This window comes from Ursus arctos, unplaced genomic scaffold (genome assembly GCF_023065955.2).
Source record: "Ursus arctos isolate Adak ecotype North America unplaced genomic scaffold, UrsArc2.0 scaffold_23, whole genome shotgun sequence".
Classification (NCBI taxonomy): Eukaryota; Metazoa; Chordata; class Mammalia; order Carnivora; family Ursidae; genus Ursus; species Ursus arctos.
The window spans coordinates 31395005-31409047 of NW_026622908.1; the positions used below are offsets into that span (position 1 = coordinate 31395005).

A 14043-nucleotide genomic window follows, 5' to 3' on the forward strand; every position below is an offset into this window, starting at 1 on the left:
AATGAGGTAAATAAATGTATGTTCTTAATAATTTTAACCTTTATAGAATATTCTATAATAATTACACCTGATTTGAGAACATTTGCTGAACTTCTTCTGGGTCATGAGGAGGGTAAGCTACATATAGGACTTTCTTAATAGGAACTTTTTGTTTTTAGGCCCGCTTGATAATGAAAGTCATTTTTTAGTTCTAAGGTCTACCACCTCCTTGGAAAGAATTACTTAGTTTCACTGTGATCCAGGCTCAACATCATTGAGATTATGAATTGTTGCCCTGGCTTATTTATCTAGATAGCCGACATCTCCCTCTGACGACTAGTCTTTCTCACCATTGTAGTTCCTTATCCTGTCCTCCAACTTTTAAAAGGAAAGCATAAAACACAAAATAATAGAAGGTGATTTCTCAGTTGATGATGAACGAAATGCTAGCTGCTAAAAGAGAGTAGGAAATAAACTGAAGAAACAAACTCCGTACTCTAGGAGCTTAAAATCTGGGGGAGAAGATGGGAACTACAATCAGGAAAACAGTTAAGGAAAATACCAGATGCTTTAAAGAGTGCTATGGATCTGCAACTGGGAACACAATGATTAAGACTCCAACCCCCAGCTCCAGAAGCTCCTGTGCCATCGATGCCTCCAGAAATGTCTTCTGGAGAACAGCTGTGCAATGTAATAAACATGGATGGGTAGCACTGTGTGGAAGGGATTGGGGAGGTGTTCTCTGCCAACGGTGCCAGAGCGCTGAGGAGAAATGGAGCCTGGCACCAGGGAGTCGATTTTCAGTGCCGTGTAAACATAGATTAGGAAGCAAAAGATGCCAGCAACAGATTAGCGTATTGTCACCAGGTTCTCTTCTGCAAGAGCTGCAAGCCAGCTGAGCCTGTCTCTCGGAAACATCAGGAAGAAAAAGTATCACCCTGTTAAAAAGCCCCAACCATTTAGTAGGCCTCTGGCCACTAAGCTGAAGGTATAGGAAATGTGCCAGAATGAGTTAATGGACTAAGCTACAAAGTATTTACATAGGAGGCACTTAGCCTCAGAAGCCAAATCCTGAGAGACTGCAGAGAGATTTCTGAGGCCTCAAGGTTTTCTCAGTAATAACGGGATGGAACAAGCTAGACTCAGGATTTCTCAACTTCCACTACTGATATTTGGGGCCAGATAATTCTTTGTTTAGGGCGTGGGATTGGTCTTGGGCTTTTGGAGGATGTTTAGCAAAATCCCTGGCCTCTGCCCACTAGATGCCAGTGGCACACTACCTCCTCACCCAGTTGTGACAACCAAGATTGTTTCTAAACGCTGCCAAATGTTCCCTGGGGACCAAAATCATCCCTGGTTAGAAAACTCCAAGCTAAATAAATATAGCCTACATTTTAACTCCAAGATAGGCGTACTTAGGAAGTACCACTAGTAGAATGCCCACTGCTAACAGCATGCAAACTCTTAGTGATACTGATTTTGGCAAGAAACTAATCAAAGGCATAGCATTATACAAATATTCCCTTAGCAAACTTAGTTTCCCATTTCTGTCATGGATTAGAGGCTAGCCTGAACTGGGATATTATGGCTTATAGTTTGTTTTTTGTATGGTGTCCGAGAATACAGGCTTCCGAATCAGACAGACCTGATTTTGACACCTCCTCCTACCTAGTACCTACTGTAGTGTGACTGCTTTAATTAATCTCTCTGAATCTCAGTTTCCTTATCTGTAAGAAGGGTATAATAATAACACCTACAGGGGCATCTGAGTGACTCAGATGGTTGAGCATTCAACTCTTGATTTTGGATCAAGTCAACGATCTCAGGGTCGTGAGACTGAGCCCTGCATCAGGCTCTGCACTCAGCATGGAGTCTGCTTGAGATGCTCTCTCTCCCTGCCCCTCTTCCTGCTTGCTCTCTCTCTCCCTCTTTCTCTCTCTCTCAAATAAAACCTTAAAAAAAATAATACCTACAATTTATAGGGTCATTAGAACTTATTGAAACAGTAAATGTAAAGTGACAGCAAATAATAAGTGTCTAATAAATGACTACTATTAAAATTATTTTAATTATTTATTCCAATCTCTGTATGCTTTTCCTCTATAGGTATAGCTCTGTAATCAACAAGTCATAGATATAGGTCCTTTTATAAGAGACTGGTGCAAATTATGTGCCAGGGCCAAGAGATAGATGCATTTAATTTTAGAACTAAGGTCAAATGTCAAGGCCCTGGACTCCTTAGTAACTTTCTCCTTAAAAAACAGCCTAGGCCAGAACACATCACATTCCGGGCCACAAAACCCACTGTAACACATTTAAAAGAATAGATATCATACAAAGTATGCTGTCAGATGACAGGCAATTAAACTAGAAATTAGTAGCAAAAAAATAACTGGAAAATCCCCAAATATTTGGAGATTAAGCAACACACTTTAAATAACACATGGCTCAAGAAGACATCTCAAGAAAAAATTTAAAATATTTTGAACTAAATGAAGATGAAAATATAACTTATTAAAATTTGTTGGATGTAACAAAAGCACTGCTTAGAAGGAAATGTACTGCACTGAATGTATCTATTAGAAAAGAAGAAAGATCTAAAATCAATAATTTAAGATTCCAACTTAGGAAATAAGAAAAAGAGCAAATTAAATTCAATGTAAGAAGAAAAAAATAAAAATTAGAGAAGAAATCAATGAAACTGAAAACAGGAAATCTATAGAAAAAATAATAAAATCAAAAGCCAGTTCTTTAGAAGGATCAATATAATTGATAAACCTCTAGCCAAGCTAACTGAAGAAAAAAGAGCCCACAAATTATCAATATAAGAAATAAAAGAGGGGACATACTACTGATGTGCAGACACTAAAAGGATAATAAAAGACTACTATGAACAATCTGTTAATCTAGAAGAAATGGACAAATTCCTTGAAAGACACAGTCTCCCAAATTTACACAAGAAGAAATAGATAACCTGAATAGGCCTATATCTATTAAGTTGAATTAATCATTAACAATCTCCCTGAACAGGGGGTGCCTAGGTGGCTCAGTTGGTTAGGCATCTGACTCTTGATTCCGGCTCACATCATGATCTCAGGGTCATGAGACAGAAGCCCTGCATCAGGCTCTGTGCTCAGCAGGGAGTCTACTTAAGATTCTCTCTCTTCTCTCCCTCTGCCTCCCCCTCCACTCTAAAACTAACTAACTAAATAGATACTTTAAAAAAAAACCTAAAACGTCTCCAAACAGAAAGCACCAGGCCCAAGTGGGTTCTCTGGTAAATTCTATCAAACATCTAAGGAAGAAACTATGTCAAATCTCTATAATTTCTTACAGAAAACACAAGTGGGTCTACTTCCTAACTTACTTTATAAGGCCAGTATTGCCCCAACACCAAGACCAGACCAAGACAGTGAAGAAAGGAAAACTATAATATCTCAGAAGCAAAAATCCTCAACAAAATATCAGCAAGTCAAATACAGTAACATATTTTAAAAATTATATGCTATGACCAAGTGGGATTTATCCCAGGTATGCAGGGCTGGTTCAACATTTGAAAATCAATAAATATAATACAGTACATCAGTGGGTTAAAGAAGAAAAATCACATAATCATACCAATAGATGCAGAAAAAGCATGTGACAAAATCCAATACCGACTCACGATAGAAACTATCAGGAAACTAGGAAGAGAGGAGAACTACCTCAACTGTATAGAAAATGTCTACAAAAACTCTATAGCTAACATCATACTTAATGATCAGAAACTATATGATTTTCCCCTAAGACTGAGAACAAGCAAGGATGTTTCCTCTCACTACTCCTCTTCATCATTTACTGGAAGTCCTACCTAATGCAATAAGAAAAGAAAAGTAAGGAAGAGTAAGAAACAAAACTTAGAGAGGAAGAAACAAAACATTGGAGAGGAAGACACAGAACTGTCTTTTGTTCACAGATGACATGATTGTCTATGTAGAAAATCCCAAAGAATAATAAAAGTAACTCCTGGAACTATTAAGCAATTATATCAAGATTGCAAGATACAAAAAGTCAATAGCTTTCCTACATACCAGCAATGAACAAATGAATAATCAGAATTGGGATTAGAAGTTAAAAATACAATGCCATTTACATTAGACACCCCCCCCCAAAAGAGAGAGAGAAATATTTAGGTACAAATCTAAAAAAATACGTATAAGAGCTATATATGAAAACTACAAAACTCCAATGAAAGCAATCACAAAAGATCTCCAATATTTATTGGAGAGATATTCCATGTTCATGGATAGGAAGACTCGATACTGTTAAGATGTCAATTCTTCCCAAATGGATCTACAGATTCAACATAATCCCAATCAAAATCCCATTACTTTATGAATACTGACAAATTCTGAAGTTCATCTAGAAAGGCAAAAGATCCTGAGTAGCCAACACAGTATGCAAGGAAAGAACAAAGTTGGAGGACTGACACTACTTGACTTCAAGACTTACTATAAAGCTACAGTAATGAAGATGGTGTGGCACTGGCAAAAGAATACACAAATAAATCAATGGAGCAGAACAAAAAAAAAAACAAATAAACCCAAACAAATACAGTCAACTGATCTGTGACAAAGGTGCAACAGCAATTCAATAGACAAAGACAGTCTTTTCAACAAATGGTGCTGAAACAACTGGACATCCACATGCAAAAGTATGAACCTGGATACAAATCTTGTACTTTTCACAAAAATTAGCTCAAACTGGATTACAGACCTGGATGTAAAACACAAAACTATAACATTCTTAGGAGATAATATAAGAGAAAATCTAGGTGACCTTAGGTTTGACAAAGACTTTCCCACCAAAAGCACAAACCATGGAAGAAAAAATTGACAAAGTTGACTTCATTAAAATTGAAAGCTTCTGGGGCACCTGGGTGGCTCACTCAGTTGAGTGTCTGCCTTCTGCTCAGGTCATGATCCCAGAGTCCTGGGATCGAGCCCCGCACTGGGCTCCTTGCTCAGAGGGGAGTCTGCTTCTCCCTCTTCCTCTCCTCTGCTCCCCCGCCCCACACCACTTGTGCTCTCTCAAATAAATAAAAAATTAAAAAAAAAACAAAAAAAGTAAAGGCTTCTGCTCGGTGAAAGAGACTATGAAAAGAGAATGAAAAGCCAAGCCACAGACCAGAAGAAAAATCTTTGCAAAACACTTACCTAATAAAGGACTAGTATCTAAAATATACAAAGAACTCTTAAAACTCGACAATAACAAACCACCTGATTTGAAACTGGCAAAATGTTTGAACAGACACCTCACCAAAGAAGATACACAGATGGTAAATAAGCATATGAAAAGATGCTCAACATCATTTCTCATTAGGGAACTGCAAAATAAAATAACAATGAGAAACTACTACACACTTATTAGAATAGCTAAAATACAAAACACTGATCAAACCAAATGGTGAAAAGGATGCAAAACAACAGGAACTCTCATTCCTTGCTGGTGGGAATGCAATGGTACAGCGGCTTTGGAAGACAGTTTGGCAGTTTCTTTGCAAAACTAAACATACTTTTAACCATATGATCCAGAAATCATGTTCCTTGGTATTTACTCAAATCAGCTGAAAGCATATGTCACACAAAAACCTACACACAGATGTTTATAGCAGCTTTATTCATAACTGCCAAAACTTGGAAGCAACCGAGATGTCCTTTAATAGGAGAATAGATAAATAAACTGTGGTACAACCATACAATGGAATATTATTCAGCTCTAAAAAGAAACAAGCTATCAAGCCATGAAAACACATGGAGGAAATTTAAGTAAAAGAAGCAAAAAGTTATATATGGTGTGATTCTAACTATGTCATTATGGAAAAGCCAAAAGCTATGGACAAAGTAAAAAGATCAGTGGTTGCCAGCGGTTTGTGGGGGAGAGAGGGAGCTATATAGTTGTAGTACCAAAGAGATGTTTGGGGGCAGTGAAACTATTTTGTAGGATACCATGATGGCAGAAACATGTCATCATACATTTGTCAAAGTCCATAGAACTTAACAACATTAAGTATGAAACTTAATGTTAACTATGGACTTTGGGTGATAATGGTGTGCTGGTGTTGGTTCATGGATTGTATATAACAAATGTACCATTTTGGAGAAGAATGATGATGGGGGGCAGTCAATGGGTATGTGTGTGGGAGGAGGTATACGGGAACTCTGTGCTTTCCACTCAATTTTTCTGTAGACCTCAGACTGCTCTTTAAAAAAAAATTTTTTTTTAATTAAAAACAAAAACAGAGAGAAAGACATAAAGAGCCCCAGACTCTCACTCATGTTCTAGGAGACAGTGGAAACAGCAGCTGTCTATAAGGATACTGGCAGTCACAGCAGTTCACTCTCTATCATACGACCACAGAGTTTTTCCTTGGTGCCTCAAAGCAAGACTAAATAAGGATGATTCTAGCAAAAGACAAAACAAGGGGGAAAAGAAACTTAAATCCAGTGATCCTGGCCAACCATCAGAGAACAACAGCAAAACCAAGCTGCCAAGTCTCATTCTCTCAATCGGGTCTTCAACTTGTAGGCTGGAAGCCTTGGGAATGTGTCTAGGGATGAAATCTTAATAATCATGACACAATCACGTGGTAGGTGAGCTCTACCAAACCTGATAGCCTGCATGCCTCTCTCTGCCTCTGCTTCTCTGACTCTGTTCTGTTGCTTGGAAAGGAGAATTAGAAACCTTTTCTCAAAAACAGCTTTTAGCCTCTCTCCAAGATCTGTTCTAAGAGCAGGAAAGTGAAAAGTATGATTCAACAGTACAGTTAAAATACGGAACAATGGGAATCATTAGCAAATGTATCAGAGAAGCTAATTCGGGAGGGTAAAAAAGGGCAAGTTACAAAGAAGGAAACGATTAAATTATATTTCAGTCCTATAAAATTGTTCCATTTGAGGCTGCCTAATTCAGAACGGCCATCTCTGACTGTGCTGCTCCTGGGAAGACAGAATGAAGAATGGGGCTGGGGCCCAGACTCATCAGCCTGGAAACACAATTACTATCCTTCTGCTTAGTTGTGATATGAAGTCAAGAACCAGCTTGCTAATTGTCAGTAGAATAGAGACCAGAAACTCCAGGGCAGGTCCAACTGAACAATTTATCAACTTTTCAAAATTCTTTTTAGAAAGCCAGTCGCAAAAAAACACATATTGTATGATTCCATTTACATGAAATGTCTAGAATAGGCAAAGCTATAAAGACAAAAAGTAGATTAGCGGTTGCCTAGGGCTGGAGGAGGCAGGGGAAGGGAAGGGGGAAGGGAGAAGTGACTGCTAATGGTATGGGAATGTGATAAAAATGTTCTGAAATCTACAGATAGTGGCAATGGTCGCAGAACTCTGTGAATATATTAAAAACCACTGAACTTTAAATAGGTGAACAATATGGTATGTGAGTTATATCTTGATAGGGCTATTGCTAAAAAATACTACTCAATATAAATTTTAGTCAATTTGGGAAGCAAAATATGGCATCCCATTTCCAGTATCCTTTTGCATTTAATAATTTCAAGTACTGGTGAGTATCTTTTGTTTACTGGCTCACTGTATTTTTTTTTAGTGTGTACTGTGCCTACCCACATCTTACATGCATTTTTATGTTCGGTTAAGTTTTTTCTTGCAGACTGTCTAAGCTCTTTGTAAATTAATAAATTGGTTTCTGTCTATGAAAAATAATTATTCTTAGAGCAATACAACATGGGATTATTTGGACATAAAAAGCATTCTTCCTCTCTAAGTATATACTGAATGGCATCCTAGGAAGAACACTTATTCTTCTTTCCAGAAAGCTTCATTCAAATGCAGTCTTTAAATCTGCTTTAAGAAGGAAATATAACTAAACACTTTGTCATACTCACTTTGTCATCTTATCACCATTTAAAAAATCTCATCTAAGACTATAGTCAATTATTCTATAGCCTGGGGACCTGGAAAGAGGCCCTGGTGGCAGATAACAAGACTTCCGCCAAGAGTAGAAGTCTCTCTTATTCCCATTTACAGTTTTGACACTGAAGAAAATGACCAAACTATATATAGTTTGTTTAAAAATAAAAGCTTTATGAGATGTAATCCACGTACCATACAATTCACCTACTTAAAGTATACAATGCAAGGGGTTTTAGTATATTAACACCAGTGTGCAACCATTATCAAAACCAATCTTTTACAATGACCATCACTACTATCTGATTTCAGGACATTTTTATCCTCCTCCTCCTTCTCCCCCCGCCCCCCCAGTACCTCACCCATTAGCAGTCACTCTGGCCCACTCTCTCCCTCCTAGCCCGAGGCAACCACTAATCTATTTTCTGTCTCTATAGTTTTGCTTTCCCTGGACATTTCATCTAAATAGAAACATACGACAGGTGACTATGGCTGGCTTCTTTCATTTAGCACCATGTTTACAAAGTTCATCCATGTTATAGCATGTATCAGTACTTCATCCTTTTTTATGGCCAAAGAATGTTCTGCTGTATAATAGTTTTTATTTATAGAAAACACACTCCATGGAACCTAGCAATCATAAAACTGTCTGAGGGAAACAGAACTATTTCCTGTGGAAGGAAAAAGTGTTTTTTGTTTTTTTTTTAAGATTTTATTTATTTGAGAGAGGGAGGGAGGGAGAGAGAGAGGGAAAGAGAGAACCAGCGGAGGGAGAGGGAGAGGGAGAGGCAGAGGGAGAAACAGGCTCCCTGATGAGCAGGGAGCTGGACAGGGGCTTGATTCCAGGACCCGGGGATCATGACCTGAGCTGAAGGCAAACATTTAACCAACTGAGCCACCCAGGCGCCCCCAGAAGTAGGTTTTTAAAGAGGTTTTCAGGTTTTCAATTCTGAGTATATTACCTATAGCTGAAACCAAGTCTTCACTTTTTCCTGAGGCTAAAATAAAAAAAAAAAAGAGTATTAGGGGACATCATTTTCTATAAAAACAAAAATGAACAGGTATCATGTAGATGTCTATAACTCTGATATAGGAAATGTTCTGAGTAAGGTATGTGGTCTATCAGATTTAAGCTGTTTAATAACTGCTCTAATTGGTCACTTAAACTGATCAAGATAAATCACTACACAATATAAATTTGAAATGTATTTAACATAAGCCAAAGAGTAAACATTTTATAGACAAAGATATCAATGACTACACATGGTCTTAGCAGGAACTGGGCCCCTAAATCAACAAAATTTTATTGTCCAATAAACTCCTAAAGGCTCTAAAAGCTCCTACTCTTTAAAAACAAGGGTAGCATTAGTCCACAGACAAATCACGAACTTTGGAGGCAGATCCAAGAAAGATAAGGCAATGCCTTATTGTTGAGGTCAAAGGCATTAGATGAAGCCAACAAAACAACAAATCATAGTCTGAGAACTCAACAAAGAAATCAGCAAGGCCTGGAATACAGAACGTGTGCAAGGAAGGGAAAAGAAATAGCTATGAACTATTTCTACATATCATCGCAGCTTCATCAAAAATTTTCTCAAAATAACAATTCAAACCAGGATTATGTGACCACAGCAGAGTAAGTTTTATAACACCTGAAGAGAGGAAGAGATATTAATCTTACATTCATTAGGGCCAGAGCAATGGATAGAGCCTTCCTATCCAGAGCAAGAGGTACAAAGAAACTGGTATTAATTTCTTAAAAAACTGTGACAAAAAGCACCTAACATAAATTTACCATCTTAACTATTTTTAAGTGGTTCAGTAGTGTTTAGTAGTTTAACCAGTTCAGCAATTTTAAGTATATTCACACTGTTGTGAAACAAATCTCCAAAACTTTTCATCTTGCAAATATGAAACTCTATACCCATTAAACAACTCCCCTTCCTGCCCCCCACCCACCCCGTCCCGGCCCCTGTAACCAAAATTCTCCTTTGTTTCTATGAATTCGACTACTTTAGAAACCCGTGTGAGTGGAAGCATGCAGTAACGGTGTGTGTTTTAGCATGCGCTTTAAAGTAGAGATGCATAACTAGATAGCATGCACCCGAAGTCATTCACAGACAAGGTGGTGAAATCCGGGCATACTCAAATCTACAGGAAGCAGTTAGTTCTGATGGGAGCAGATAACCTCTAGGCTGGACATGGCCATTTTCCCTTAAAAAGCCACTCGGAGGGGTCAAACAGATCACAGGGCTCATGCCGCTATAACTAGTGTTGTTCAGAAAAGCCCAAAGGTGGAAGAGTTGCCGTAAGGATACTTTGCTTTCTGATCCAGGGATCACCAATGATTCAATCACATTGCCTTGAATGTACCAATGTCATCTGGAGTTCAGCACTGTATTCCACCCTAAAGCAAAGAGAGTAAGTTGCTCTTCACCAGGTCCTCACACTCCTTCCTCCCATCGTATCAAAACCCAGGATTAATCTTGACTGTTGGCTGGGTGACTGGTACCTCCTAGCTCTCTGAAGTCAAGCTAAGATGCTCCTGTGTGGGTAGATGAAGAGGCTGAGGCCCATTTTCATCACCATTCTGCAGACCTGCCCTTCTTTTATATATATATATATATATATATATATATATATATATATATATATATATATATATATATAATCTCTATCTCCTAATGAAGCAATTATCTAACACTTACACTAATGATGTAATTGGGACAAGTAATTATGAAAGCAGAACATCCATTTTCAAAGAAATGAATATCATTACCTTTCTTCCACCCACAAACATTATTTAAGACAAAAACAAATAAGCTCACAAGAACACATGCTACTAAAAGATTATCAGGAACAACATTCCAAAACCCACAAAGTTTAGGAGAAATGCAGAAAAAACCCCAACAACCCCCAAACAAAAACAAAAGTTAAAAACCCAGCATTCACTCCCACCAGGCAGGATTTCCTCAAAGCCTCTACCTCTGACGGAAGACATACAGGGGGATAAGAGCAGTAAGAATTACTCTGCCTCCACTTCCACAACCCCCACAACCTGGCACTGACTACAGGACCCCGCCACCTCTGCTGCTGGGAGGACACTGGCTTAGGCAGGTCCCTGAGAGAAGCCTGGAAAGAAGTCGGGGAGGCTGTCATCCTCTCACTGATGCACAATGGAGCTGCTCAAGGGGTTGCTCAGCAGCAAGAGGATGGGCAGAGAGAGGGGGGAGGGTGGGAGAAGGACTGAGGGAGAAAGAGGTGAGAGAGAAAGATGAACAGAGCATATGACTGACTCAAACACTGAATGGCTCTCATCAATCACTTGTCTTAAATTGCTGAGACTCCTGCAGCTTTTATTGTTTGGTGGAAGCACAAGTGAGTAGAATTGGACCAGAGGGTCCTGGGCTTGTCAGCAGCAGGAGGGAAACGACCTTTAATGCTGCAAAGAGGATGCAGATTTCAAAAGCCTAAAATCTGCAATGAAGGGAAATGGAAATGTGCTGAACGTGGGTTTGACTGGCAGCTTTCCTCATCTGTCGATCACAGGGTAATAAACACTGGGAGATGGCAGAAATGAAGATAAATGCTTTCAGCAGCGCCATTCCCCACCCTCCCCTCCTCTTCCGCCCCCACTCAGCACATGACAAGAGTTAAAGCAAGAAAATAAATCAGCTTCTTAACCAACTCTTTTGTTAAAACTTTCCTTACAGGCCACCTACACGTGAATTATTGCTCTATGAGCCTACATTCTCATTAGGGAGCCCAGTTTGTAAAGGGTGAAAAGCTCCTGTCAAATCACACCTGTACATTTCAGGGTACAGTATTACCCAGCTGAGTCAGTCTGGGCCAACGTGTAAGAGGCCAGGGCTGCTCCCTGAGGGGAAGGCAACCCCCCCCTCCCCGCCCCGGGGTAAAGTTCTCTAATCCAAAGTCTGGCTCACTCAGTTTAGAGGAGACTTAGGAGCACCAAGGGCAGCATGCTGCCACTTCACCGCAACCACTGCCACATTACTACTGAGCCAGGGACAGAAAGGCTAAGCTCCAAGGGCTAACAAAAAATCCCCTGGGGCTTGGCAGTCAAAGGTAAAATCAATGAGAAAGTGGACTACAGAGTAGAACACTCAGCCCTGAGCATCAGCTTCACATTCACTTTGGAGTGAGAGAAACCTTTAAAAGGTGGACGATCTTACAGGTTTCCCACAAGTAGGTCCAAAAGAAGTATCGTGTATTTTGGGACTTGTGACACTGAAATAAAGCACCCAGCAGACCTGGTTTTTGTAACAAGACTTGGGTTTTTAGAGTAAGATGAAAAGGTCAGCAATTCCTAATGCTTGTGGCAGTTACTTGTAAGAAGATGGTTGGAATTCTGTAAAAAACTACATCCTGATTCTGCTAAAAGTGGGCCTGGCAAAAATCTTAGCAACTAGATCATTTAAGACATTTGAAAAGACACTCTGCTCTACTGGCCCAGCCAGGCTATTTCCCTCTAGATCCTGAAATCCTGGAAAAAGATTTCAGACCTTTATTTTAAAGAACAGGCACCAACTAGTAGAAAGTCTGGAGCAAAAATATGTGGGAGAAAGTGTGGTGACTGGGTCTGTTTCAAACCACAAACTGCTCAGAAACTTGAGTAGTCCACACAGTCATGCATATGCTGTGGGATCCTAGGAGATCAACACTTGTCACATGAAGATAGCGAATTCGAAATAGTTTCTAATTAAAATCTGCTGTTCAGGGGCGCCTGGGTGGCTCAGTCGTTAAGTGTCTGCCTTCGGCTCAGGGCGTGATCCCGGCGTTATGGGATCGAGCCCCACATCGGGCTCCTCCACTATGAGCCTGCTTCTTCCTCTCCCACTCCCCCTGCTTGTGTTCCCTTTCTCGCTGGCTGTCTCTCTCTCTCTGTCAAATAAATAAATAAAAATCTTTTTTAAAAAAATCCACTGTTCAGACATTAATACCAGGCACAAAGTGGAAAAGCAGTATTAACGAGCCCCATATTGAGACACAGCTAAAAGGATGTACCTGGAAGCTAAACAATAATCCAAATTAGCCTTTCCAGTCTGTAAACCTCAATAAAATCTTATCTCCTCCTGAAACCTTTTCTGAATTAGAGAGAAATCTCTGCCCACACAATATTAGCCATTTGCATAACACAAAACATTTGTCACCTTTTAGGTTACCTAAGTACATAAAGTTTGCTCTGAGTTCAAGTGTTTATAACTCTGTATACTTAGCCATCAATTTTTAGTTGGTACTGCATGCTTTTTCCTTTTTTTTTTTTAAGGAATGGTGCAGAGGGAGAGAGAAAATCTTAAGCAGGCTGCATGCCCAGCACAGAGCCCGACACTGCAGAGCTGGATCTCATGACCCTGAGATCATGACCTGAGCTGAAACCAAGAGTCAGATGCTTAACTGACTGAGACACCCGGACAACCCTCCTTCATTTTTAAGATGACAGAAGGGATCAACTTTTTACTCTCATTTTAAATACTGTACAGTCATGGGACTTAGGATATCGTCATATCATACAGCAAACACGAAATACACAAGGGTGAGGAACATTGATGGGAACTGCAAGGAATGTCATTGCCAGACTTATAAACTGTTCCTTCTACAAGTGAGAAAACATGTCCTAGTCAGTTTTTACTGCTTATATCTATTATGGGGACAGGCTGAATTATGAAGAACCAAATCATTTGGGAAGGGAATTTCCATTCCAATGTATACACCCAAGAATGGGACTAAGGAACTACAGTTTGTAAAAAGAGCTTGTCTTTAATTGTAAATAAACCTAAACATCCATCAAGAAGAGAACAGTTAGGGGCACCTGGGTGGCTCAGTCAGTTAAGCGTCTGCCTTCGGCTCAGGTCAAGATCCTGGGGTCCTGGGAATCCCTCCTCAGCAGGGAGTCTGCTTCTTCTCCCTCTCCCCTTTCCCCCTGCTTGTGCTCACACTCTCTCTCAAATAAATATAATCTTAAAAAAAAAAAAAAAAGAACAGTGAGACTATAGTCAATCACACTATGGAACACCACACAGCCATTAAAAAAAAGTCTGCAAGTACTGACAGGGAAAGATGTCCTTATCTATCATTCTGTAGGATCTCATCTCTATTAAAAAACAAAATGGAGAAAACCACA

At 39.5% G+C, this 14043-nt stretch overlaps 1 protein-coding gene across 25 annotated transcripts in view; it reads right to left on the reverse strand.

Moving 5' to 3' along the window:
• AMBRA1 (autophagy and beclin 1 regulator 1) overlaps positions 1-14043 on the reverse strand; it is a 164589-nt gene that overhangs the window by 42219 nt on the left and 108327 nt on the right. For 13 of the 25 annotated variants that reach the window (XM_048213998.2, XM_048213985.2, XM_026512012.4 and 10 more), the window contains one exon: positions 8864-8899. The exons of the other annotated variants lie outside the window; for them this stretch is intronic. In XM_048213998.2, coding sequence (XP_048069955.1) covers positions 8864-8899 — 36 coding nt within the window. The remainder of the gene's footprint in view (positions 1-8863; positions 8900-14043) is intronic. 25 annotated transcript variants of the gene reach the window in all.